This window comes from Lissotriton helveticus, chromosome 4_1, assembly GCF_964261635.1.
Source record: "Lissotriton helveticus chromosome 4_1, aLisHel1.1, whole genome shotgun sequence".
Taxonomy (NCBI): domain Eukaryota; kingdom Metazoa; phylum Chordata; class Amphibia; order Caudata; family Salamandridae; genus Lissotriton; species Lissotriton helveticus.
In genome coordinates, this window is record NC_136063.1 from 1,714,352,848 (window position 1) to 1,714,380,616 (window position 27,769).

A 27,769-nucleotide genomic window follows, 5' to 3' on the forward strand; every position below is an offset into this window, starting at 1 on the left:
CTCCTCAGTTCTCCTCAGTTGGCAAAATGTCTAACCCAACAACAGCAGTCACTGATAACCAATGTACAAGAATGGAAACAGAAACCTCAACTTGAATACATTTCTATCACAGGTGGTTTCAACCATTGCCCACCCTTACCAGTCTGCCAAATCGTTTAAAATCTTGACATTGACACAATGAGCTGCCCAGTTGCAGAGACATAATGCTGGCTTTCCCAGGCCGCCTTTTTAAATTAATGGATTATGGCTTCATTTAGAGTATGGTGGATTGTGCTCAATTCCATCAAGTCAGTGGTGGGATGTATTCAGTGGTCCATCATATTTAGAGATCTCTGTCAGGGAGGTAAGATCTATGTTAGACCTGACAGCCTTGGGTGGGCTTCCCCCAACGCTTTGCTTACCGCCTTCTCTTTTCTGACCTCATTTTTGTTGGCTTTAGCACTCTGGATACTTTACCACTACTAACCAGTGCTAAAGTGCTTGTACTCTCTCTCCTAAACTTGGTAATATTAGCTCATCCCCAATTGGCATATTTAATTTACTTATATGTCCCTAGTAAAGTGACCTACATGTGTCCCGGGCCTGCAAATTCAATGCTACTAGTGGCCCTGCAGCACTGATTGTGCCACCCACTTAAGTAGCCTGCTAACCATGGCTCAGGCCTACTATTGCAGAGCCTGTATGTGCAGTTTTCACTGCCAGTCGACCTGGCAAGATAAACATCTTGCCAGGCCTAAACCTTCCCTTTTTATATATATAAGTCACCCCTAAGGTAGGGCTTGGACAATCCATAGAACAGGGTGCAATGTAAATAATAGGTAGGGCATGTACATTTAGGTTTTGCATGCCCTGGAAGTGAAAAACTCCCAAATTCAATTTTCACTACTGCAAGGCCTTTCTCTCCCATAGGATAATATTGGAATCACCTTATTGCTTCTTTTAAGCATACTTCCCAATTGTGAAGAAATAGACTTTTTAAGTTTGGTGTCTCTTGACTCACAATTTCAAATCACTACTAATGATGAAGTCTGTAAATTACACTTTTGGAAAGTTGGCATTTTCTTACTTTAGCCATTTTGTGCCTGCTGCCTGTCTCTGATACATGTCTGGAGAAGGTGACAGCTGCACTGTGTGTACTACCCCTAGACACACAATGGGAGTTTTAGGCGTGAATCAATGGGCCATTCTAGGTGGATTGGAGGGAGGAGCTGGGCACAGCCTCACACTTGCACATGCATAGGCTGTGTCCTGTCACCACACAAGGGGCTGCATACCCCTCTGTACTGAGTCTGGAGCCAGGGAAGGAAGGGAGGACCTACGTCTGTGCAGTTCAAAGACCTGTCTTTGAAATCTCCTCCACTTAAAAGGCACAACTGAGTGTAAGTACTGGACCCCTAACACCACCGCTTCAGTACACTTCTGGACCTGTAAAGAATCTGCCAGAAAGAAGGCCTGCTGTGCTGCAAAGGACTGCTACTCTGCTGGACTCCTGCTTTGCTGTGCTGGACTGCTGCCTGTTGTTACCCTTCCTGGATAAGAAGAACTGGACCTGCAACCCTTGAACCCAGAGTGACTCCAAGGGCTTCCTGACTTGCCTCTTGATTTGTGGTATCAGGGATAAAAAAAAGACTTCCATTCATCCTGGACTCTGCAATCTGTGAGTCTGCCCAGCCACCTTTGGACCCTTAAAAGTGGGTCTACAGTGTTTTCTGCATCGGAACTGATGCATCTTCTGCTGCGTGAACAGATTTGATGCATCGAACCTGTTGCAGGAAGAGGGCCAGCGCATCTCCATTGGAACCAGCACATCACCTTCGGAAACGCTACCTCAGAACCAATGCATCTCCGCCACTGCTTGGAGAAGATTGACACATTGCCTCTACTGCGTGGAGAAACCCGGCACCTCGCCTTTGGAATCATTGCATCTCAGAACCGGCGCATCGCCTTTGTAACTGATGCAGCGCTGCTTTTGCGATGAGAAAATCAATGCATCACCCCTACTGCATGGGAACACCGACGCATCGCTCGATTGCACCCCTCATCTTCCTCAACACATCCAGGATCAAAGTACTTTTGTTCAGCAGGCCTAACTAGGTCGCTGTATGTGGCCTGGGCTCGGCCTGATATTTTGACTTTGTTCCAGTCTGGTGTGACCAGATAACCCAAGTAAGCGCTTATTGCTTCTAAGAGCTATTTTACACTTTATTCTTTAAAAATATATATCAAAATTTCTACTTATTGGATTTTTGTTGTTTTGGTCTTGTTTTATTTATTAATGTACGTTCTATTTAGCTAACCTGCTGTGGAATCTTTTGTGAGGCGTTTTCACTGTTTTATTGTTTGAAGTGTTCGAAAAATACTTTACACATTGCCTCTAAAAGTTAAGCCTGACTGCCCTGTGTCAAGTTACCAAAAGGGAGCATAGGTTAATTTAGTGTTGCTTGCCTCTCACCCTGACTAGTATTGTCATTGCTGCCTTACTTGGCCTCATACCTAGTCAACCAACAACCCAATTTCCAACAATCTATCACTGTGAACTCAGCAGAGGTGCCATTGGTGAAGCTCTGTGGAAGGCAGTGCAGTTTTTCTATTATACCACCATGTTTAATGCCACCACTCAGCCAAGTTAATTGGTCTTAAAACAAAAATCCAAGGCAGAGTTTGTTATTTGAAAACAACAAATTAATGTCCCGGCCAAATAGGCATTTTCTCCCATTTTGTGGGCGGGTAGATTCTTTTCTTTCCTGTTTGGTATCGCCAGGCGTGCGTCACAAAGTATATCAAAATATCTGCCCTTCATAGGGTAGATGGTCTTAGGTAATTGGGCCAATGGCCCAAATATCCAATGGTACGTCGGTTAAAGGTTTTAAGACTTAGCAACATCTAATCAAGCTGGTTTTTAGAAAGTAAATATTAAAATAATAAAAACAATTAAAAATAAACAACACTATCAGATAAGTCAGATTAACTAAACTTAAAAATGAAAAAAAAAAGTTGGACTTTGCAGGGGTCGAATTGTCTATTCCCACTTCAATGTAAGCAGAATCAGGAAAAGTGTTGGCTTTTGGAGGGGTTAGATTTACGATTCCTACTCCAATCTAAACAAAAGTAGGGGTAGTGTAGGACTTGGAGGGGTCATATTTAATATTCCTGTACCAATATCTGCAACAGTAGGAAAAGTGTTAGACTTCAAAGGGGTTACATTTACTATTCCCACTCCAACGAAAGTGAAAACATGGAAAGTATTGAACTTAGAAAGGGTTGCCTATACCATTCCGACTCCCAATCATTGTTAAACAAACATTTAAATAACAAACACAGAATTATTTTAAAAATGTCCAAGATAATAAATACTATATAAATAAACACAATTAGGTTTAAAATGTAAATAATATAACAAATAAAAAAAATATATAAATACATTTTAAATAAATACAACTTCCTCATTACAACCCAAAAAAGTCTACAACCCCTTGGAAAATATAATAAATCATAAATAAAGTAAAAACAACATAAAAATGCTAAACAAATTAAAACAAATAACATTAAAACTAATAATAAATACAAAATACATTTGACAAATTGCATTATTAAATACACTTATCAATACATTAACATATAGTTACAAGAAATAAATAATCTACATAGCAAATATCCAATAAACACTTTACATAATTAATTAATAATTAAATATTTAACTGGCATATAAATAATAACTAAATATTTATTATAATTTCAATAACTTCCCAGCCTATTCCTTATAAACCCAACAACCTGCAACTAAATTAGAAATGAATAATTACACTATACATTGCAAACATACTTACATAATTAAAATAACTAATTAATTAATCAATTTACACATTTATTCACCAATGGAAAATGTAATTAACATAAAAAATAATTGAAAATTAAAAAAAGTAAGTTTTAATTTAAATTACGTCCCATCCTATTACCCTACCGAAGGTTGGTGTTATTGCTATGACTGGATTTGCTCCCTTATGTTTGGTTACTGGCATTTAGGACAAAATTACAAAAAAAGAAAGAAGATGTAAGCTGTGCCAGTTATGAGTTCAAGATATGAACCACGTTTTATTTGTGTTACAAAATGTTTGTCATCAGTTTTTACAGTGCCCATTCTTTTCTGAACAGTGCATCTTCTAGGAAGATTCTAGGGGCATTAGTCACCAAAAGGCCTTTTGGTGCGACATTATTTTTAAAATATTCTTTAAGTATAGTGCCATGTAAGATGGTGCGAATATGGCTTCTTTTTTGTTCCGTAACTTTTCCCACTCTGTTGTCTGAGATATAGTTTGGGCAACAGAGGGGTGTGCGAACAGGAAGGGGTCTTCAAGAAGGGCGTAAACCTCCTCCTTTGAATATGAGAGATCGAGATCTTCCATGCTGGTGGTGGGGGGTTGCACTTATGTAAAAATAAACCAGAACAGGTAATTCTCTCGCAGCTGTGCGCTGCCAAATATGTAACAAACAAAAAGAGAGAAAGGGAGAGGAAATCACTCTTCTTCCCCTACTAAGTACTATTAATCAACAAAAGAGTGACAAATGATGCAATCAAAATAGTTGATAGAAAAAACAAGAGTGGGGCAAGTGTGCAGGAAAAAACCTCTGTTTTTTAAAAGAACCCTCACTTACCAACCTAGTTGGTGACATGCTTCATCATCTGGTTCCCACCGGGGAAACCGAGTGCCTCCCTGGTGTGCTACAACGCCTGAACTACAGCGGAGCGTTTTTTTTTGGACAGTGTATCAGTGCAAGGAAGTGGTGCAGATTTAAAAGATGGCAAACTGTACCCAGAAATAATTTTAATAACAGGGCAGCTTACAATCATTAAAATCAAGTGAAGGGGATGTGCTAGCATTTACAGTGAGCCAACTATATCCTGGATTATAGTGAATGGGTGGTCGACATGTTTCTCCTTGTAATTGCTAATTTAGCTAAGCTTTCCTCAGGACCCATCACTCCCCGGGGCTATACGCATGCTAAAGCGTACCCTGACTCCAAGGGCCCTAATCTGAAAGAGAAATGAACAAGAGACAAAGCATCAAAGCATCCATCAATATATTTTTTTTTCCTCTTATGGTTATCGAGGTAAGTTTCCTTCAATGACTCCGTGTTGTGGATCAAATCATGCCCCCACCAGTGCTCATATTTTTAAAAAAACTAGTGGAAAACCTCTGATACCTGGTCATGCCAGAGGTTCCTTGTAAGACGACATTGTGTATTTCTTAAGTGTACTCTGATTCTACATGTGTGGATTCAATTAGTACTCCACTCACGTAGTATGTGCTCATTCGTGCTAACCCCTCAACTGAAAAGGTTTGAAAATTGCCTTCACTCTACACACTTCCGAAAAGAAGTGTTTACCGCAGCATGGAAGAGTATGGAAAGACAAAGGCTTTTGTGAAGACTGAGATTGCTTCACGTCATGGGTTCCGCGGCCGAGGTTTTATCGCCATGAAACATCTTTGAACAAGAGAAGATAAAAAGCGGCTCTGTAAGTCTGGTGGGACACCATCGTTTAAAGTAATGGCACACCTAAACGTTCACACGCATGCACACACTTACTTGTTTAAAGGAGGAATGCCTCTCTAGACCTGCATTGCGGTCGTCCGCGGCCTGAATGTTGCCGTGTGGACGCCGGTCGGGATTGAAATGCAGCTCTGAAGTCACGTAGTTACAACATGGGAAGCGTCTGACGTGAGGTGCAAGTTATCTTAAAGAGCTAGAATAGTTATTTCGGAGGAAACTTTATTGAGGCTTTTTGGATCGACAAACAAAACACTGTAGTGGATCTAATGTAACGGGTCGCCACTGTATTTATGGAGACCTGGCGCATTGTTAGTATCCGAGCCAGGTAGTGCGTATAGTGGTGGTAACACATTTAATGTTGCTTTGGGGGGGATTCTCAAATCATGAAGATCAAAAAAGGTAAACTTAATGGGACCTCAAAGTCGAACATGCCACGATAGGATAGCCCTACGTGTGTAGTGGTCAAATCCAAGCCGTTCTCTATACTTGGTGTGCGGCTTGGGTGTAACCAAGCAGTCCACTCAGTATGTACAATGAGTGGGTCCAATAAAAAAAGGCGCTAGTGGGTGAAGCCATCTCAGTCATCATGTAAGCCTTTGTCTTTCCGTACTCTTCCATGCTGTGGTAAACGCTTCTTTTCGGAAGTGTGTAGCGTGAAGGCAATTTTCAAGCATTTTCATTTGAGGGGTTAGCACGAATGAGCACATACTACGTGAGTGGAGTACTAATTGTAACCACAGGTGTAGAATCCGAGTACACTTAAGAAATACACAATGCAGTCTTACAAGGAACCTCTGGCATGATCAGGTATCAGAGGTTTCCCACTAGTTTTTTTAAAAATATGAGCACTGGTGGGGGCATGATTTGATCCACAACACGGGGTCATTGAAGGAAACTTACCCCGGTAACCATAAGAGAAAAAATATATATATCGATGGATGCTTTGATGCTTTGTCTCTTGTTCATTTCTCTTTCAGATTAGGGCCCTTGGAAATCCCAGGAGCTCCCATTTGGTAAAACCGTGAGTTTTACTGCACACACATACTCCTCAGGTCAGGATACGCCTTAGCGTACGTATACCGCCGGGGAGTGATTGGGCTAAATTAGCAATTACAAGCAGAAACATGTCGACCACCCATTCACTATAATCCAGGATATAGTTGGCTCACTGTAAAGGTCAGCACATGTCCGCTTCTCTTGATTTTAATGATTGTACGCTGCCCTGTTACTAAAATTATTTCTGGGCACAGTTTGCCATCTTTTAAATCTGCACCACCTCCTTGCACTGATACACTGTCCAAAAAGAACCGATCCGCTGTAGTTCAGGCGTTGTAGCACACCAGGGAGGCACTCGTTCTCCCTGATGGGAACCCGATGATGAAGCATGTCACCAACTAGGTTGGTGAGTGAGGGTTCTTTTAAAAAACAGAGGGTTTTTTCTGCACACTTGCCCCACTCTTGTTTTTGGTATCAACTATTTTGATTGCATCATTTGTCGCTCTTTTGTTGATTAATATTAAATATAACATTCATTATGCACTGGCGGAATGCAAATGTGTATTGTTTCCATTCAATGAAGTGATATGCAATAAGATTTATCAATATTTTAGATCCTTTTTGGACATCTATTAGGGATTCGGTGCATGTCAGGTGGGCTGTTTCGAAAATAAATGTGATCTTTCTAAAATATATATTACGACCCTGGAGTATTCCTGGTGATTATCCTAAATTAACGCAAAACCTATTTCTTAAGGTTGTTTTTATAATATTGTATTTTGCACTTTTTCGCTTTGTATGTTGTACTACGCACGTTGCACTTTGTAGATAGGATATTTAATGGATCGATCATGTCTCTATGCTATACTTGTTCTGTTTTACAATGGCGCAAAATTCCCCTTATAGTGTTGGGAACAAGCATGCGTCTATGGTTAGATGGCATCATATATAGTATAAAGAGTATTAGTGTCATGGAATTGTTATGTGATGCTTACGTATTTTTGACCATGCTCCTTTATAAACGTTGCACCTATAGAACTGCACTTTTAGATCTGCAGTTATTTAACATACTGTACATTGTGTTATGCATGTTGTCACTATAAATGGTAAACAATGGTTTTAAAATGATGTATGTATTAGCTTCGAGATTCATATTGCTTTTAATATGTATTACGCATTTCTGTAGTATTGGGTGGTTACGTTATGTGGACTTCCCTAGTAGTGCTGTATCAAAAAGAAATAAAAACTGAGACTATTCCCCTACAAATCTATCAACCTGCTACTAATCACACCACCCTTCCTAGGTTGAACATAATAGTCTAGGTTTGGAATTTTTGAATGGTATTATATTTTCCATTGCTTCTTAGCATACATGCATGTAATTACAGACAGGATCCTTATTCCTATTTTCATCAGTCACAACATGTAAGGATAATATTATTAATGACTTTTCTCTCAGTTTAATGTTGAACGCTCTTCAGAGTCTCTAAATGTTGAACGCTGTTCAGAGTCTCTAAATGTTGAACGCTCTTCAAGAGTCTTTAAATGCAACGAAATATAAACTTTTTTTGGAGTTCAAGTGACGCCGTGCTGACTTGTAGTATACCCAGGTTTGTCCAAACCTTCTTCTTAATGCTCCCTACATCATAAAATTTAGATGAAACTGCCTTTTCTTCCAAATGTCGATAGTCTGTAATTGAATCTATTTACATTTCATTATCTTCTCAATACTAAGCGATAGGGATAGTGTTCAGGACTGCCTTAAACGGATTTATTCACAAAATGAAAAAACAGAGCAATGGTTTATGGTGGCCAAACTGCACTAGCACAATATTTGCAAAACAGCAGAATCAACTTTAAAGTCAAGTAAATAGGACATGTTTGCATGCTATATAATTAGTCATGCAGAAGTGTGCATGAAAGTAATCAACTTGATTGATGGTGCCGAGCAGGAACTCTAGCCAGGAGGTTTTCCCTCACTAGAAGTATTTTTTTGATATTTCTTCTATTGTCCTCAGTGAACTTGTGCATTTTTTTTATTTCAGAAGAATTTGATTAGTTTATAAAGAACCGATTTAGGATGCGACCGCACATGATGTGGTTGCAAACTTCCATTTTTCAATGGGAGCATGTGCGGCGGTACAAAACCTCCGGCAGCACAAGTGCCCATTGAAAAATGTACGTTTTTCCACATCATGGCTAGTTTGGTCCACAGTGCTTTGAATGTATTGTTGTCTGCACTTCTAATAAAACAGTACCAGGACGCCCATGTGTGATGGTAGATGTTGTTGGAATATGTCCACTGCAATAGGATGGTTTTGACAGCAATAGTTTGCAATAGATCTCAGAGTGTAAGATTCCAAATACTGAGGTCCGGAAGTGGAAAGATTGCAAAAGGACCCAGTGTAATTTGACATGATTAAATGAGAGGTTAGTATGAAAGATCTTATTTAACATCTGCTCGATGCTATTCAAATAGGGTTGTATTTTTTTGCAGTAAACACATTGTTGATCTTGATTATCGACAGGTTCTGAGCAGTGCCAACATTGGACTGAGTTGACTAACCTAGTTTGTGCAGTCTCACAGAGGTCAAGAAGCGCCTGTATACGTCCAAATTTTACATTGGTAAAGCACATGGAGAACTTTTGTTGAAGAGAATTGAGCTCCAGATTTGTCCCACATACTGTTGGGGGGGGGGGCGGGTGATTCCCTTTGTTGAGCATTCTCTCCGTTTGAGAAGGGAGGTTCAGTGAGTTCAGGTATTTTTTATGGTTGTCCACTCTGGGTGACTGTTCGGGGTTATAAACATCAGAATAGAATCTAAGGAATTAACTTCAAGGATATCTCTGACTAATAAGTAGGGCAACATTTTTGTTTTCAATTGCTGGTATGCAGCCATTTGAATTTTTAGATTTTAGAAAGACTGCTAGTGACCTAACAGCCCTGTTTCTTTTAATGAGAGTCATGCAATTTCTGGACCATTTGTGCACTCTTTTATTCATGATTTTGTTGTATTCATAATTTGAGCAGTTTTATTTTAGGTGAGACTAAATCTTGGGTGCCTTGTATCTCATGTTTCAGCTGTTTTATTTGTATTTCTAATTGGTTCAATCTAAATTTGCATCCATTATTCCTAGCATTATGTTTCTAATTGTGGCTTCCATTGTGTCCCATATAGTTCCTACTACAAGGTTGGGTGATCAGTTCTCCTTGAAAACCTTTAGGCTTGATTTTTTTTGATGGTCTCTAGGGCTACTGGATCCTTGATCAGGCACTCATTCATCCTCCAGGAGATATTTTTGGGTTGTGATTAGGGAGATACATGAGGGTGTAAGCGATCACAATTGGTCCTATGTAGGGATTTGAACAACATGCAACAAGCGGATTGCTGGGATGTATGTAATTCAGCCTAGATAACATATTATGAGGGAGAGAGGAAAAAGAGAATTTGCTGCCCATCGGATTACATATCTGGCATAAATCTGAGAGGTTATTGTCTTTACATAATTCGTGCATAAGCTTGTGCAATTTCTTTACTCGTATTTGCAGGAAGATAGTATTTCTAAAGCGGTGTCTCATGGTAGACTGTAATCTCCACCTAGTATTATACTGCTGTCATTTGGTTCAATAAATCTTTTATTTAGCTTAACCCAGAATTGTGATTCATCGGCCTATGGAGCATATATGTTGATTATAGAAACTATGGAGTCATCTTTGGAACTGTCAGATGAGCCATCTGCCCTTCTCGCTGTGGTATGATTTGTTGAAAATTATTCTTGCATTTTTTTTTTAGATTAGTGTGATATCTAATTTTTTGTGTCAGGAGAGCAAGTGCTATCTTGGATTCATGAGAATTGCATACTATTGGTCTCGCTAGGACCAATTTTGGTTTCTTGTAACAATATGATATCACCCATAGGTTTATGACATTAGTCTAGAATTTTCTTATATTTTACTGGGTAGTACAGCCCTTTACTGTTGAGTGAATTAATTTTAAGAGAGTTAGGCGTCATTATGAGAGGCGGAAATTTGTATGTTGGGCTGGCTGTGGTAGGCATTTACTGGGGCCATGTAAAACTGTATGATACTAGTTTGAATGCCAAGTGTGTTTGTGTGTGTGTGTGTGTGTGTGTGTGCAGGCTACTGCACATACAACCAGAAATCTAAGAATAAAGGGTTGTAAGGGAAGCAGAGAGGAAAACAAAAAGGTGGGAAGAAAAATGTGGAATGATAGGCAACCCTATTGTTGAGAGTAGTGAGGCAAAGATCATGTGTGTACTGAGAAACAACAAAAATGAAACAATAACCCTGAACTCTTTCCTAAACCCACCCCCATACCTGAAGTATTCAAGAAAGACAGGGAGGCCATTGAGTGCAAAAACAATAGCCAAGGCTCAACAGATCTGAGAGCAAATATAAAGAGTAAAACTAAACAAACAACCTAGTAAACATAATTTAATAGATGTCACAAATCTAGGCAATACATCTATACCAAAAGATGATCAGTGGTTACACAGTGGAGCGACAACATTGTATAAATGGGTGAGGCATTGACCTGCAGTATAATTGGGAATTGTAATCAGCTTAGGGGATACTTATAGTGATATTAAGGGCCCGATTCCGATGCGGTTGGGAACGGCTCTGACCATTGGCCGGAGCCATTCTGACCACATCGGAATTGCCAGTTCGGATTAGTTTCCGACCGACCCATTTTGATGTGCTAGTTCGAAAGGAAATCCGAATCGGTTTTCCACATGGCCTCCTACGGGCTCTTCGAGCCTGTCTGCCATTTGGAAAGCCTGCAGTAATCCCTCAGCCGGCTCTTTCTGGCCGAGGGATTGTGATGGCAGCTTCTCACTGCCTTTTTGTACCGGCCTTTCTGACACAGAAAGGCATTGGAATCTGTCTTTTGGGGCCCCCAGCAGGGCCCCCGTGGATGCAGGGCAACTAATGGCGGTCATGCCCCCCTGTTGAATCCTGTATCCAGTGGCAGGCACCTTGAGGTGCCTGTTACGGGGTGCAGGGATGAACTGCACCTCTGCTCTTTGCAATGAGAGCATGCATTCAGTTCGGAACGCATGCTCCCTTTGTAAAGAATAGGCATGTAGCTGAACATGGTTTGATCACATCCTACTTCCTGGACTGGAACCGACGACAGGAGGTCATTCGGTTCCAGTTCTAAACTGATGTAGGACGGACTCCGGTCCGTCCGACATTAGAATCAGGTCCTAAGATTGTTATGGATTAACAGTTATTGAAGGTGCAGAATATACAACAAAGAAAGCATGCCCACAAGGGTGTATCCATTATAGCAGTGATGGAAAGGGAGTTTAAGTTCTGCTTCCTTTTATATCAGTGATTGACATGCAGTTTGGATACATTGCAAGTAAGTATACTGTAGAATTTGCAATTTATAAGAATTTGCATAGGTAATCCTGTAAAGGCATTTGTTTATGGTAGTAGGTTAGTATTAGTTGCTGCTGATATTGATAGATAGCGTAAACTGAGATATAAGTTTGCTGTTAAACTGAGAACCAGGGCAATAGAGAAGTCAAGGACTTAGCTTGATCAGTGAGCCATTTTGTCATCAGCTAAATCTAAGGATTGAGTCCAGTTCTTTGGTTTCAAGAATGCTTGACCCTCGTGTAAGAGCTTCATTTTCTCAGGGTCAACAAAACAAAAGAGAAGGAAGCATTCATGGATCTCATTTAATTTCGTACAGCTGGGGAGCTTATTCTGCAAGATAGAGTGGGTTTTCTGTAGTCTTGAGAGATGCATAATTTATAACCTTTCCAGACTATAGTCTTTATCTTCCTCATGCAATCTAGGCTCTTTTCCAAATGCTGGTAGTGTGGTGGTCTAAAAATCATTGGTCCTGGATCTTTTGAAGTAGTTGGGTTTATGCTCTGGATTTTTGAAACCCTTTCAATTTAAAAGTCTTCCTCAAAGTTTAATCCTAGGAAAGCATTGAATGTCTGCATACTGATGACTGAATGTATCCATCTATTTTGTGCATGGTATGCCATTGCTAATATACCACTAACCTACTATTTAATGCCATTGCATGCCTCTAAATTTCCAGCCAGACCCCAATGTTGCCATTTGGAGTATCAAGACATGTACAGATTTTCTATTAGAAAGCCTACTCAGTAAAAAATATCAATTTGTTCCTGGATGTATCACTTAACAATAGTGTGACCCATCATCTGTGTATTTTATTTTAGTTATATAAACTTCAGGGATTTCTTCCTCAGAACCAATAAACAAATCAACTTGGTTTCCTTCACCAGATCCCAAGATAATTTGTGCAAGGCTTTCTTCTTCAGCTTGCCTGCCAAAATGCAACAAGCTTTTAAAAATGTTTATGGTTGACTTGTTTCAAGCTTTCATTCATTCCATGCTGCATCCCCTTTAACCTGTTTAATTTTTTAACACCATCACTCCCTAACCGCATTGCCCATTCAACCCTCACTCGAATGGAATTATGGCAATGCGGTCGGAAAACATGCACTGACAAAACTCAACATTGGTGAAACATTAACAATCTCAAATCTACCTGACGTTTTGCCTGTTAGAAGCTTGTGGTCAAACCTTACAATGATCCTACAGTCTTATGAATGTAAAGAGGAGACTATGGTGGCCATGTTGTATTGGGGACTTGTTAGAAATGGGGGTCTCTAGTTGGCAGAGGTAGGTACCCTTGTCCAAATGGGGACCCTTGCTTCTAACTAGGTGAAGGGGGATACACTTCTAAAATAACCCCTGCTCACCCCTTTGGTAGCTTGGCACAAGCAGACAGGTTTTATATCAGAGGCAGTGTGTAAAGCATTTGTGAACACATACAGTAATACAGTAAAAACACTACAAATGAACACCACACCAGTTTAGAAAAATAAGTAATCTGTATCTAAACAAAACAAGACCAAAACTACAAAAATCCACCATACAGTAAAACAATATGACTTTCAAATGGTAGAAATAGTTTAGTTCAAAGTAAATTGTAGATGCAACAGTTTTCACCCAAAATACGTTGGATGCGTAGTGCACACAAACAAAAAGGGGTCCCAGGAAAGGTGATGCGTCGGTTCCTTGCTCCGGGGAGGTGATGCATGGGTTCCTTACTGGAGAGGAGGTGATGCATCGGTTTCTTACTGCATGGAGAGGTGGTGCGTTGGTTTCTTACTGCGTCCCCCAATGATCCGTCAGACCTGCGCCTCGATGCATTGCAACAATCCGGAACAGTGTGTGGGTTCTTGCAGCCACACAGCAGGGCTTGCATCGGGAATCAGTGCTGTGATGTTGGACTTCGGAGAACGGTGCACTCGATGCGGCGTGCACCAATTTCTCGAGCCGCGAGCAGGCGCTGTGGACATTTCTTCAGCGCTGCATCGGAAACAGGTGCGGATGGGCCACACTTCTCGAAGTTGTGTTACTTTTCCAGCTCCCAGCAGCAAACAGCCTCCAGAGGTCCAAAACAACAGCAGGCACCTCTTAGCAGGTCAGATTTCCCAGCAAGGAAAGTCAGGGGAGCTGGTGGTGAAGTCTGCGTGTCCTGAGACTTCAGAACAGGAGGCAAGCTCAGTTTCAAGCCCTTGGAGATCTTTCTCAAGCACGGGACACAGCAAACAGCAGAGTCCTTTTCCCTTTCCTTGGCAGAAAGTAGCCACTGCTGACCAACCCCAAACAACAAACAGCACAGGGGCAGTATTCCTCCTCAGTTTCTCCAGCTCTTCTCCTTGGCAAAGGTTCCTCTTGATTCCCAGCAGTGATCTAAAAGTCTGGGGTCTGGGCCCCTCTTTTTATAATACAAAATCCTTTATTCTCTCTGGCTGAGAAGCTCTTTGCCCAGCAAAACCAGTTCTGTCCTCTCTGGGGCAGCTTCCTGGCACATAGCCTTACAATAGTGAACATCAAAATTGGCAGTACTTCACTATCAGGACATGCCACATACATCAGAGCATGTCCTACCTTTCACATACACTGCACCCTGCCCACAGGGGTACCTTGGGCCTACCTTACGGCTGACTAACATGTAAGAAAAGGGACGTTTAGGGCCTGGCAAGTGGGTGCACTTGCCAGGTTGACATGGGAGTACCAGTCTGCACACAGGCTCTGCAATGGCAGGCCTGAGTTACATTTACAGGCCGCTTATGTGGGTGGCACAATCAGCGCTGCAGGCCCACTAGCAGCATTTGCTTTACAGGTCCTGGGCACACGTAGTGCACTGTACTAGGGACTTAAGAGTAAACCAAATAAACCAATCATGGAAACACCAATAAAAAACAACAATTTACAAACGGAGCACTTGCACTTTGGAACTGAACAGCAGTGGCAAAGTGCCAAAGCTTCTAAACCAGCAAAACGAATACCAAAACACAGCAAAATAACAGGAGGCAAAGGCAAAAATACCACACCAATGATGCCAGGTCTAACAGGACTACATTATGTACGGCAGTGGGATTTATGGTGCCTTTTTTATACATTGATAATAGGAGTTTTCCATGCACAGAACAAAATGTAAACCCATATTTTAAATTCCTCACTACTTGTATGTTCTAGGCTGCTGTTTCCTGCACTACATGTGTATTGGCTCTATGGCTGCTGCAGAAGGACTACTTTGTGTGACTCTTCTAAAGCAGCCTCACAGGTTAAGCCTAAAAACACAGGGGATTAACACAGTGGACTGACCCTTTTCTCCATGCTGTATGTTTTAATGGGTGGAAGCACTAGCGGAAAGAAGATAGAGACAATATCCTACTATGGCCAACCTAGAGAACCTCTGAATGGAAAGGAAAAATACATGAAAACCAGAAGTGAAGCTAAAGTTCTGTACATATGACAAGAAATCGACTTTGCAAAAAATTGACCAAAAAACTATTTGAAATAGTTAGACAATCTCCAAAGCCGTCACCAATCATGCTACCAAAATTTTACCTTGATGTAATCAGTGATAACTGTGCATCATAAAAAAAAGCTAAAGATATTCCCCACTTTTGAACTCATGTTGAAATCTTCTTCCATCTGGTCCAAATTCAAAGAAATCTCACAAACTGATCTGCAGAAAACCATGTCCAAATTGAAAAACTCCTCATCCTTCTCTTGATCTCATCCCCAGCTCCATCATAAAAGAATTGAGCCCAACTTTGGAAACATTCTGGACAATCACTACTGTAAGGCAGTGTACCAAACGATCTAACAATAGGTCAAGTTACCCCTATTTTGAACAACAAGAATCTGACCCAGAAACCTAAACAGTTGCTGCCCATTCTCAAAAGTTCTTGAAATCTGAGAAGAATTCCAACGAAAGCAATACATCTATTACAGCACCTTACTCAACAATGCCCAATCAGAACAGATTGCAGTCCAGAAGCAGCTATTTTACACATTATCAACAACGCCTTCTTCATGTTAGAGAAACTCTCCTTGACCTCTCTTAAGCATTTGACATGGTCAACCACCTCAAGCTTCTGAAAATATTAGCAACCAGAATACCACTGTGTTCTTCTGTTTTATATCTTACCTAGACAATCACTTTCAATGCATAAAAGTTCATAATTCCGCCTCTACAACAGGCCTCTCCCACAAGGTGTCCCCCAAAGCTCTATTTTCTCTCTCACTCTTTTCAGTCTCTGCCTAGAAACTCTGGGAGCCCTCCTTAACAACTCCAACATCACATACCATTTCTATGCAGAGAATTGTCAACTATAGCTAAAGGTCTCCTCGCCCTCACTCAGAGTTCCTTACTCGAACAGTGCCGAAAATAGAATCATGGATATCCCTATACCACTTGAAACTAAATCCACAAATGACAGATTTCCTGCTAATCCCCCGCCCCCCACCAAACAGCTCTACACCAGTTCACACATAGCTAAAAAAACAGCATTATCCTCAATTGCCGACCCTCTATTGTAGACTGCACAAAATCACTTGGTTTGTACCTGGAGAAAAAACTTAAACTCCAAGTACGCTTAAACAACATAGTCAGTGGAGCACAGCTTCAACTCAAATTACTACGAGGAGTGAAACATGTCCTTCCACCTGAAAACTTCAAACACATGATTCAATCTCTTGTTCTCTTGTCTTTTGAAGACTGGATTATAGAAATACACTTCTAACTGGAATTCCTAAAATCCATCTTGTGCTCCTAAAATCAGCCCTCCCCTCCACTGCCAGAACTGCATCAGACTGAAGAAAATATGACTACATCACACCCATCCTGATTGCACTAGGCTGGTTACGAACTGAAGTTAGGAGTACCCTGTAACTGACCTACATTATTCACAAAGCCCTTCAGCAAAACAGCATAATCTATCTGGCTGAAAGGCTAATGATCTCAGGAGGCCAACGCCTCCTTCGGAGCTCCAACAACCTTCTACTTCAAATACCCCATTGCCAAAGAAAAGAAAGTCTCAAACAAGTCTTCCTGGGAAGTGCCACCAGCTGTGGAGCAACATTTCCCCTTCATTCAGAGCCAATCCCTCTTTGCAAATCTTCAAATCGGAGATGAAAACTCTACTCTTCTAACAATTCCTCTTCAGCCCATTTACCCTATCCAATTAACCTATCCTCGTGATAAATCTACACTAAGAAGTAGTGCACCACCCATATATTAAACGTTACACAACAACTGGATGGTTGTGGGCAGATTTCCAGTCCCATTCTACATCCCACTTGCCTGAGAGGAGCGCCACTGATGCCTCACTCTTAATCTGGCCAACACATGGGCAAAGACATGTCCCCCTCAGGGGCCTCACAAAGACACTAGGATTACTTGAACCCGAAAACCATCCATCTATTTCCTGAACAGACTCCCCACAGATCCTACAAACTCCCTACACTCAACCATTTAGAACTTCTCTGTCCCTGAACTTTTTTATTTGGGACCTCCTGGACTAAAATCGACTTTGACCAGCACTCTCGATTTTGCTGACACTTACAGCTAGATTCATGAAAGGAAATTGCGCTCGCAAAGGGCCAGATTCTCAGAATTTGGCCCTTTGCGAGTGCAATTTTTGCATTTGGGATTCATCATCCCAAATGCAAAATTCGCTATTAAAGAATTCGCACATTTGCGAGGAAATGCATTTAAGGAATCTCTATTTGAGATTCCTTAAATGCAATTCATTAACCATTTCTTCATTGCAAATTCGCAATTTTTGGTCGCTATTTACCACGAAGTCTGACTTCCTGGTAAATAGTGCAAATATAGAAAAAAGCACTTTAGTGCATTTTTCTCAATTGCATGTTACACACACACATGTCCTTTGGACATGTGTGTGCGCAGCACCTGTGTAAATTTACATTTCAGGGGTGCTACAGGGTGTCCTTTGGACACCCTGGCACCCTTGAAATCGCAATCTTATTTGCGATTAGCTAATTGCTAATCGCAAATAAGGAATAACTCCCCATTCATTCCTATGGGCCTTAGGCCCATAGGAATGAATGGGGAATTATTCCTTATTTGCGATTAGCAATTAGCTAATCGCAAATAAGGAATCAGTGGGAATCACAATAAATATTGTGATTCCTACATGAATTCCGTTTTGCGAGTCTGTAATAGCGATTCCTTATGAATCGCTATTATAGACTCGCAAAACGGGTCTTTCATGAATCTAGCTGTATGTGGGCACAGTACTGAAACACATGCTTCTATATACATAATAAAATATGTTGTGTTGTTGGCAGGTTGTAGTCATAAATCTTGACAATTCCAAGTTAAGTCAGAATTTTGTCGAAATGAATCTAACTGCTCTAATCTGTCAGAATAGTGGTGGTCATACTTATTTTCCTTCTAAATTTCTAAGATCCCACCGGTCTAAAATTGCACAGGGAGAAAGGTCACGTGGCATTGAATACAAAGAAACAGGAAGCCTCTTTTCCCAAACTATCCCTAGATTTGTGTACGTTCAGAGCGGCAGCACCTATCCAAAATCACAATGGGGACGATTCACAGAACTAATCTGAGACAAAATCCTAAATTTACTACTTTGGTATTGACAGAAGACATTTAGTAGTAGTAAAGTTCGGATTTTGTCTTAAGTTAAATGTAGGTTAAACTTCAGTTTGTCTTACGTTTTGGTCTTAAGACAAAATCCTAATTTAAGAAAAAATCGTAATTTAAGACACAATCCTAACTTTACTACTACTAAAAGCCTTCTGAGAATACCAAAAGTAGTACATTTAGGATTTTGTCTCAGATTACTTCTGTGAATCGGCCCCAATGTTATTTCTTTAGTTATAAATGCCTCATTCAAGTAAGTCCTGTAGTGTCATCTAAATTCAAGTGATATTTGAGAAGTGTGCAGCGAGGGAGGGAAGTGCCGCATTATGTTTCTGAAACTGCAGGTCATGTAATGAAAGGCCAACAACACTGGGTGCTTGATGTAAGAAGATGACAAAATTCATCGCCTCTCACAACTCTCAACGCAACCTCATAAAGGAGAGACAGTCTGGCGCACTCACCTGTGCGCAGCCGGATGATAATGTCCATGATGTAGATGCAATCACAGACGTAGTCCAGCACCAGCCAGAGGATTGGGAAGCCCGTCTGCAGGTCGGTGAAGCAGGCTCTGTGGAAAAGATCCAGGAAGGTAATTAACCCCACTTAACAGGAGCATTCAGTCTAGATTGATCTTCTGACATGGAGCGCGCGCTTTCCGGATGCTCTGCCCTCCATACCGGAGAACGGAAGTGAAGAGCCTGTTCTCTTAATTGAACACTTTCAGATTGGTGGCAAGGCAGGCTGTACACATCCCACTGGAATGGAGGAAGTACATTATTATTGGCAGCCTTGGCCTTCAAACCCTCCATAAGTGCGTGAAGTGGACGCACCCGTGGTTCCCAATAAGTTCCTCTTACTTGGCCTACCTTACACCATCCTGCTTCCATGGATCTACGTATGACTGTAGGCTTCTTCTGTCATTTATCTTAAGAAAGTAGCTTTGTTTACACACAATAATATAAAAGCAGCCAACTCTCCTGAGCAGGCGGTTTTGTTTAATGGGAAACACTGCATTTGGGCTTAAAACACAAAAATGCACACTCACAAAGGGACAGGCAGGGACTCACTCTGAAAGCCCACTGATGCCAGTGGTGCTCAGTAAGGATGAAATACAACAACACAGAGTGTGAAAAGCAATTGCAGTTTTTCAGGCGTTTTCAGTCCTACATGAGAGAAAACGTGGCCTTTAATAAAAAACACACATACATACTTTCCACGCCCAGCCATGTGAACACACTTTTTTCATTTATAGGTAGGTATGATGAGGTAATTGCATGGAAGCTCAAATGTCAGGTGTGCACTAGGTGTGTACCTTCTTCTTACTCATTTGTTTTCATTCCGGTCAACTCCGCATGCATTGATGTGCAGGAAACTCTTCTTACAAATGAAATGACAGTTGTGCTAAATGTTTTGATCGCTGCTCACCAACAGTGTCCGACTTTAATAGAAAATGGTGAACTCTAAAAATAGTATTTTAATCATGGGTGACTACCATTCCCGACGCCAGACCATGGTACGGTTTGTGGCTGTTGCTCTGTGGTTGGTCATGAAGTACTGGACTCGTTACCTGCAGAGGCTGCCTGCTGTTTCTCTGTGTAAATCCTTGTTGTCTGTATTCACAGGGCCTACCATTTCTCGCTGAGTGGTGCTTGGACATATGAGGAATGTGGCACCCACAGCTAGTACTCTCCTCCTCGTATGTAGCCTGTAAGTTCGTAGGGTGCTTTATAAGGTTTAGTGATCATACCTGTTGTCTCCAATTTCCAACTCAATCCGATGTGCTGGTCTTTTTTTTCCCACAGCGTCCCTACTGAAGATACTGTAAAGCCAATTGTATATGCATGGTCTGGATTCAGATAGTTGTGAGTGTTTCAGGGAGGAAGAGGAGTTGGCCTAACGGCTAGGGCAGTCGACCACGAATCTGGTGAACCGAGTTCGAGTCTCGGCAATTACGTTGAACAGCCTGTAATTCTGGGCAAATCACTTAATCTTCCCGTGCTTAACAAAAATCAATGTGTCCTCATGTAATGCTACTGGTGCTTTTGTAAAGCGCTCTGTAACCTTCGGGTCAAGTTTGCGCTACATAAAACTTTGTAAAAAAAAAAAAGGAATATTTATATTCATTATTTCTGCTGTCAGCCTATAATCTGAGAGATGAAATTCTGTAATACTTAAGCAAAAGAATGCAGTCAAGGGAATCGTCATTGTGGGATACCCCTGTCAGGAGCCCTGAGGAGCTCTAGAATCGAGATCCCAGAACGGTCCCATGACCTTCTAGAGGTCACCTCTCTCTAAACTCCACCCCAAGTGGACATATTATTGGATGCATGTTAGTCTAAGGAAGGTGGTCACAGTGCATAGTTGGTAGCTTTAAAACTGTATAACAACTACAGGAAGATGCAGTTTGTGTAATGATTGGTTTCTGTCATGTGTCTGGGGACCACTTTAAATCTGAATGATCAGTTCTCTTAAGGGCAAATGTCATTGTTTAAAAATGTAAAGTGGCCCTTTCCGCCAATTCAGAGCTCATCTTTTGACTGGAAAAGTTCTGCTCATCAGTACAGGTAAAGGATGGATCAAAGGTAGGAAATTTTGGCTGCCTCCCCAGAAGAAGTAAGGATATTCTCCAAGACTGAGGAAAAGCCTTGCTGGTGCATTATCAGAAGTGATAGGATTGAGATAAAGTGTAGTGATTCTGTCTTAATGCAGCCTTGTAACTGAGCACAGCTTGTCCTGAGCTCCTCTTCTGACTAGGGCGGCCCAGAAGCAGCTGCCACACCCAGAGTAAGCACACAGGCAGCAAGCCCTCCTGCAGACCATGACTGCCTCTATGTCTCTATTGACTTGTGTATACTGTGACCCCCCCTCAGATTGTGACATGCCTGTGAGCCTCTACACCAGCACCTGAGCATCCCCACAGCCTGAGAATAAATGACTAATATCATCAAGACAAGCACTTAAAGTTGCAACAACAGATCAGCTGCCTGTGGAATGAAAAAGACACACAGATCCAAGCACGCATATTTATACAGGTGGGTTCCAGAATGCACGGTCTATTCTATGCAAAAAACACAGTTGATGGACAGAATGTAGAACAATGTCATACATTCACCCCAGTACAGGGATCTGGGCCTAAATCCATCGTTTTTTTGCACTCCACACCACCCTGGGTTAGACACTGGCTATATGCAAATCATCTCTGACCCTGTGCCTCATGGGAACAGTCCAGTCCGAACTACCAAGCCATGTCTTTCCCAGACCGGAATCAAGAATCCAAGGACCGGTTTCTGGCTATCAGCCTTGATTCAGCCTGGATAGCTTGACTCCAGTGGTATGGAGAGCCTGGGACTCACGTCTGAGCATACCCAGCCCACTCGGGGTAAAAATTGCAAAAAACACAGTTGATGGACAGAATGTAGAACAATGTCATACATTCACCCCAGTACAGGGATCTGGGCCTAAATCCATCGTTTTTTTGCACTCCACACCACCCTGGGTTAGACACTGGCTATATGCAAATCAGCTCTGACCCTGTGCCTCATGGGAACAGTCCAGTCCGAACTACCAAGCCATGTCTTTCCCAGACCGGAATCAAGCATCTAAGGACCGGTTTCTGGCTATCAGCCTTGATTCAGCCTGGATAGCTTGACTCCAGTGGTGTGGAGAGCCTGGGACTCACGTCTGAGCATACCCAGCCCACTCGGGGTAAAAATTGCAAAAAACACAGTTGATGGACAGAATGTAGAACAGTGTCATACATTCACCCCAGTACAGGGATCTGGGCCTAAATCCATCGTTTTTTTGCACTCCACACCACCCTGGGTTAGACACTGGCTATATGCAAATCAGCTCTGACCCTGTGCCTCATGGGAACAGTCCAGTCCGAACTACCAAGCCATGTCTTTCCCAGACCGGAATCAAGCATCCAAGGACCGGTTTCTGGCTATCAGCCTTCATTCAGCCTGGATAGCTTGACTCCAGTGGTGTGGAGAGCCTGGGACTCACGTCTGAGCATACCCAGCCCACTCGGGGTAAAAATTGCAAAAAACACAGTTGATGGACAGAATGTAGAACAATGTCATACATTCACCCCAGTACAGGGATCTGGGCCTGAATCCATCGTTTTTTTGCACTCCACACCACCCTGGGTTAGACACTGGCTATATGCAAATCAGCTCTGACCCTGTGCCTCATGGGAACAGTCCAGTCCGAACTACCAAGCCATGTCTTTCCCAGACCGGGATCAAGCATCCAAGGACCGGTTTCTGGCTATCAGCCTTCATTCAGCCTGGATAGCTTGACTCCAGTGGTGTGAAGAGCATGGGACTCACGTCTGAGCATACCCAGCCCACTCGGGGTAAAAATTGCAAAAAACACAGTTGATGGACAGAATGTAGAACAATGTCATACATTCACCCCAGTACAGGGATCTGGGCCTAAATCCATCTTTTTTTGCACTCCACACCACCCTGGGTTAGACACTGGCTATATGCAAATCAGCTCTGACCCTGTGCCTCATGGGAACAGTCCAGTCCGAACTACCAAGCCATGTCTTTCCCAGACCGGAATCAAGCATCCAAGGACCGGTTTCTGGCTATCAGCCTTCATTCAGCCTGGATAGCTTGACTCCAGTGGTGTGGAGAGCCTGGGACTCATGTCTGAGCATACCCAGCCCACTCGGGGTAGAAATTGCAAAAAACACAGTTGATGGACATTGTTCTACATTCTGTCCATCTACTGTGTTTTTTGCAATTTTCACCCCACGTGGGCTGGGTATGCTCAGACGAGAGTCCCAGGCTCTCCACACCACTGGAGTCAAGCTATCCAGGCTGATGAAGGCTGATAGCCAGAAACCGGTCCTTGGATGCTTGATTCCGGTCTGGGAAAGACATGGCTTGGTAGTTCGGACTGGACTGTTCCCATGAGGCACAGGGTCAGAGCTGATTTGCATATAGCCAGTGTCTAACCCAGGGTGGTGTGGAGTGCAAAAAAACGATGGATTTAGGCCCAGATCCTTGTACTGGGGTGAATGTATGACATTGTTCTACATTCTGTCCATCAACTGTGTTTTTTGCAATTTTCCCCCCGAGTGGGCTGGGTATGCTCAGACGTGAGTCCCAGGCTCTCCACACCACTGGAGTCAAGCTATCCAGGCTGATGAAGGCTGATAGCCAGAAACCGGTCCTTGGATGCTTGATTCCGGTCTGGGAAATACATGGCTTGGTAGTTCGGACTGGACTGTTCCCATGAGGCACAGGGTCAGAGCTGATTTGCATATAGCCAGTGTCTAACCCAGGGTGGTGTGGAGTGCAAAAAAACGATGGATTTAGGCCCAGATCCTTGTACTGGAGTGAATGTATGACATTGTTCTACATTCTGTCCATCAACTGTGTTTTTTGCAATTTTCACCCCGAGTGGGCTGGGTATGCTCAGACGTGAGTCCCAGGCTCTCCACACCACTGGAGTCAAGCTATCCAGGCTGATGAAGGCTGATAGCCAGAAACCGGTCCTTGGATGCTTGATTCCGGTCTGGGAAAGACATGGCTTGGTAGTTCGGACTGGACTGTTCCCATGAGGCACAGGGTCAGAGCTTATTTGCATATAGCCAGTGTCTAACCCAGGGTGGCGTGGAGTGCAAAAAAACGATGGATTTAGGCCCAGATCCTTGTACTGGGGTGAATGTTTGACATTGTTCTACATTCTGTCCATCAACTGTGTTTTTTGCAATTTTCACCCTGAGTGGGCTGGGTATGCTCAGACGTGAGTCCCAGGCTCTCCACACCACTGGAGTCAAGCTATCCAGGCTGATGAAGGCTGATAGCCAGAAACCGGTCCTTGGATGCTTGATTCCGGTCTGGGAAAGACATGGCTTGGTAGTTCGGACTGGACTGTTCCCATGAGGCACAGGGTCAGAGCTGATTTGCATATAGCCAGTGTCTAACCCAGGGTGGTGTGGAGTGCAAAAAAACGATGGATTTAGGCTCAGATCCTTGTACTGGGGTGAATGTATGACATTGTTCTACATTCTGTCCATCAACTGTGTTTTTTGCAATGGTCTATTCTATGGGCACCGTGAAACCAAAAGAACTGAGTGCATACCTGCAAAAAACTGGACTGAAAACCACTTACTTTAGGGATCTATTTCTCAGACACTGCACGTTAGAAGCAGTTTCCATGAATTACTGTGTAGGGCAAGTAGGGAAATCTCTGAACATGTAACACCCCCAGCAGCACAGAAGATGGGTCGAAGTACTCACTGGCCCCTACCCATAGTGTGGTAGTGTGTGGGCTACTCAATTACACTTCCTAGTATTTACTCTTAATAGAAATAAAGACGTATTTCCTTTTTTAGACTATTACCTGCTTTGAGATTTATATTCATTGTTAATGGGACAATCACTAATTTACCTTAATGTTTTACCCTAAAATCAACCTTTGGGAATGATCGATGACTGATTGATCTCAATAACTCCTGAAAATGAAAGGCACAAATAGGCGGTTTTAGCAGTTCTTCGGGCTTGCAGTGCTACCTGGCTTCTGCAGTGCCAAGTAGAACAGAAATGTTTGCCACAATGACTGCCTACTTGTCGTTCAGTTCCTCAAACACCACTGCACAGGTGTGCAGGCATATCGTATCAAGGGAAGCATTTACTTCTGAAATGTCAAGTCCCCCTTCAGTAAAAGCTCATTCCTTAAAAAAGTAAACATAAAAGGCATTGGTAAAGCAACATGCCTGCCTTTAGTCCACAAATATATAGAAATATAGGTATACACGAATGCATGCATGCTATTTGTGGCACCTGCCTTGCTCATGTGCCAGCGGCCTCTTTGTTTACCTCTTACACGAGTGTTGTGTTTTATTCTCAAAGCGCGTGGGACAATCATAGGGGGCACAAAAAGAGACAGCATACATGAAGACATAGCTCAAATAGTGGTGTGCATTCATGTATGCCTGTGTTTGCATGCGCTTGCACACTAAACGAAACCTACTGGCTGTGCCAATGCTTGTTCATATTATCGTTCCCAAAACACAGCACCTGCCTTTCTTCACTATTGATGAATAGCGTGTTCTAGAAAGCAAACAGTGCCAAGAACAGTGGGCAGAGCCCTGGTGCACGTTTTCAAAGGAGTATTTCATCAGCACAATACAATGCAGCTGCCATGTGTTTTCCGAGCCTTGCCTAGCCTAGTCAGTTGAGCTGAGCATTAACACGTTCCTCATTTAGAACACTGATGTAAATGTTAAATAAATTTGGGACCAACAGGCACTCGTAGCACACCCCAAAAGCAACAAAGATTGTCTATTGCATTATGCATATGATGTGTAATAGTAATCCACGTGTTGCTGCTCAGCTCGGTCAGTATTGCCAGTAGGTTACCTGGTGCACCTTTACTCCACAGTGCCTCCGATCCCGCTTCTGTGCGTCGGTGGAGAAATCAAGTGTAGGGGGACTGCACCCCCGTTCTGTGAACAGCTATCCAATAATATAGGGGTGCTGTTGATACCCCTCTGGAATGGCCCTGAATTGCAGCGGTGCGAAATGAGGAGCCGGACAACCAGAAACAACATAAGTGTTCTTTGCAGCACACAGTGACAGCAGTAAGGAGCAAGCAAGCTGCGATGGGAAATCTACCCTAAAACGTAGAAACTAAAGTCCATGCTGATGAACAGTATACTGAAGACTTTAAAGTCTACCCGCTGAATGATGGTGGCTAGTGAAGTGAACAAAGTATTGGGTCCCTCTGCCTTAGGTGCCATTTTAAACTCAAGCAATGTGAACGTTCCCTTAGAGTAAATCGAAACCACAAACCTCAGATATCACATATATATATTAAGGACCTGGGAATCTTGGAAATTCAGGCGAAGGCAAAAGAATGGCCGAGGGCCAATCATTACTGATACAGTCCACAGCTCCCACACTGCAATGGTCTTTTCTCTCTGTTAAACACAGAATCGTTTCACTGTTCCACTAACATTAGATCCCTTCTGCCTCTGTCTCTGGGCCCTATATCAGGTGAAGCCTTGCGGCGTGGCTAAGCCATCCAAGATGGCGGACTTGCCCGAGTAGAGCTCCGCACGGCACCCTGCATAATCTGCAATCATCCTGTTAGGTGGGGCCCAACAGGGGTGTGAAACGGAGCCTACCCGCTGCCGAATGCCCAGCACGCAGGTAGAGATTGCTGGCGAGAATGCATGGGGGTCGCACCAAAAGATTTAAAGGACCTCTGCCTCGCGGCTGCTACCCCACAATGGCAGCCATCATGAACCTGGAGGGCCGTAGGCACTGGATCGGAGTGGAGTGGGGCTCCACCCCCGATCCAACACTGCACCCCGACTGCTGCCGCTGAACCGCTGCCACCAGGAAAGATGACGTAAGGAGCGGTCGGGGAGCTTGGCGGCAGGGAGTGGGAGTGACCGGATCATCGGTGAACACTTGAGACCGGAAGAGAGGCCTATATAAATAAGGACCCTTCCCCTCACGGCACCCCGACTAGGGCCACCGGGGCCGGACCCCTTGGGAATCCCCAAAAGACTCCCAGAATCGGACCTGGCCAAGCTCCAGGGACACACCATTGACGGCGGAGGAGACTGGGTGCGAGGCAGAATGGGGAGCCAAAAGCCGCGCAGAGCTGAGCCCGGAGATGCACCTATGCACGGTCCAACGAGCAGTCCGAGAAGCCCAGACAGAGTGACACTTAGCTAGGAAGAGAGAGTGGGCCGTTCCTCGCCCACCAACTGCTGCTCAGAGGGGGCCGGCCCCACCACCTCGGGCTCGGCGATCAACCCACCGGGAGCCTGGAGACGGTTTGGGCTCTGCATGGGGAGACGGTGAGTGAGCCCCCCCCGTTGTCTAGCAGAGGAGCTCCTCCTGGGGCTGGTCCGGATCGGGGCAACAGTGCGACCCTCTACTGAGGCACCTGACTCCCTCGGTACCCCTCCAGAGGAACAACCGGGGGCGAGACAGGTGAAAGCCGAAGGCCGCCGGAGCATCAAAGAGGAATAGAGGTACAAGACTTTGGATCCACCCGGAGGTGGGAGGGACCGCTGCTCCACCCCGAGGCAGGGACACCTGGTTGCTACCGCACTAGGCCCAGAAGACAGGGCCAATCTGAAAACTCTCGGCCAGGCCGCAAGCCAGATAAGCAGCATACCAGAACACCAGAATCGTGGAACACAAGTGGGCAGGGGGACAAGGCTAAGAAAGCCCATCGAAGCACTA

At 43.2% G+C, this 27,769-nt stretch overlaps 1 protein-coding gene across 1 annotated transcript in view; it reads right to left on the bottom strand.

Annotated features, from left to right (window-relative positions):
- Window positions 1–27,769, bottom strand: part of CNGA2 (cyclic nucleotide gated channel subunit alpha 2) — a 360,336-nt gene that overhangs the window by 16,869 nt on the left and 315,698 nt on the right. Inside the window, exon 6 of the mRNA XM_078685896.1 lies at window positions 19,010–19,116. Coding sequence (XP_078542022.1) covers window positions 19,010–19,116 — 107 coding nt within the window. The remainder of the gene's footprint in view (window positions 1–19,009; window positions 19,117–27,769) is intronic.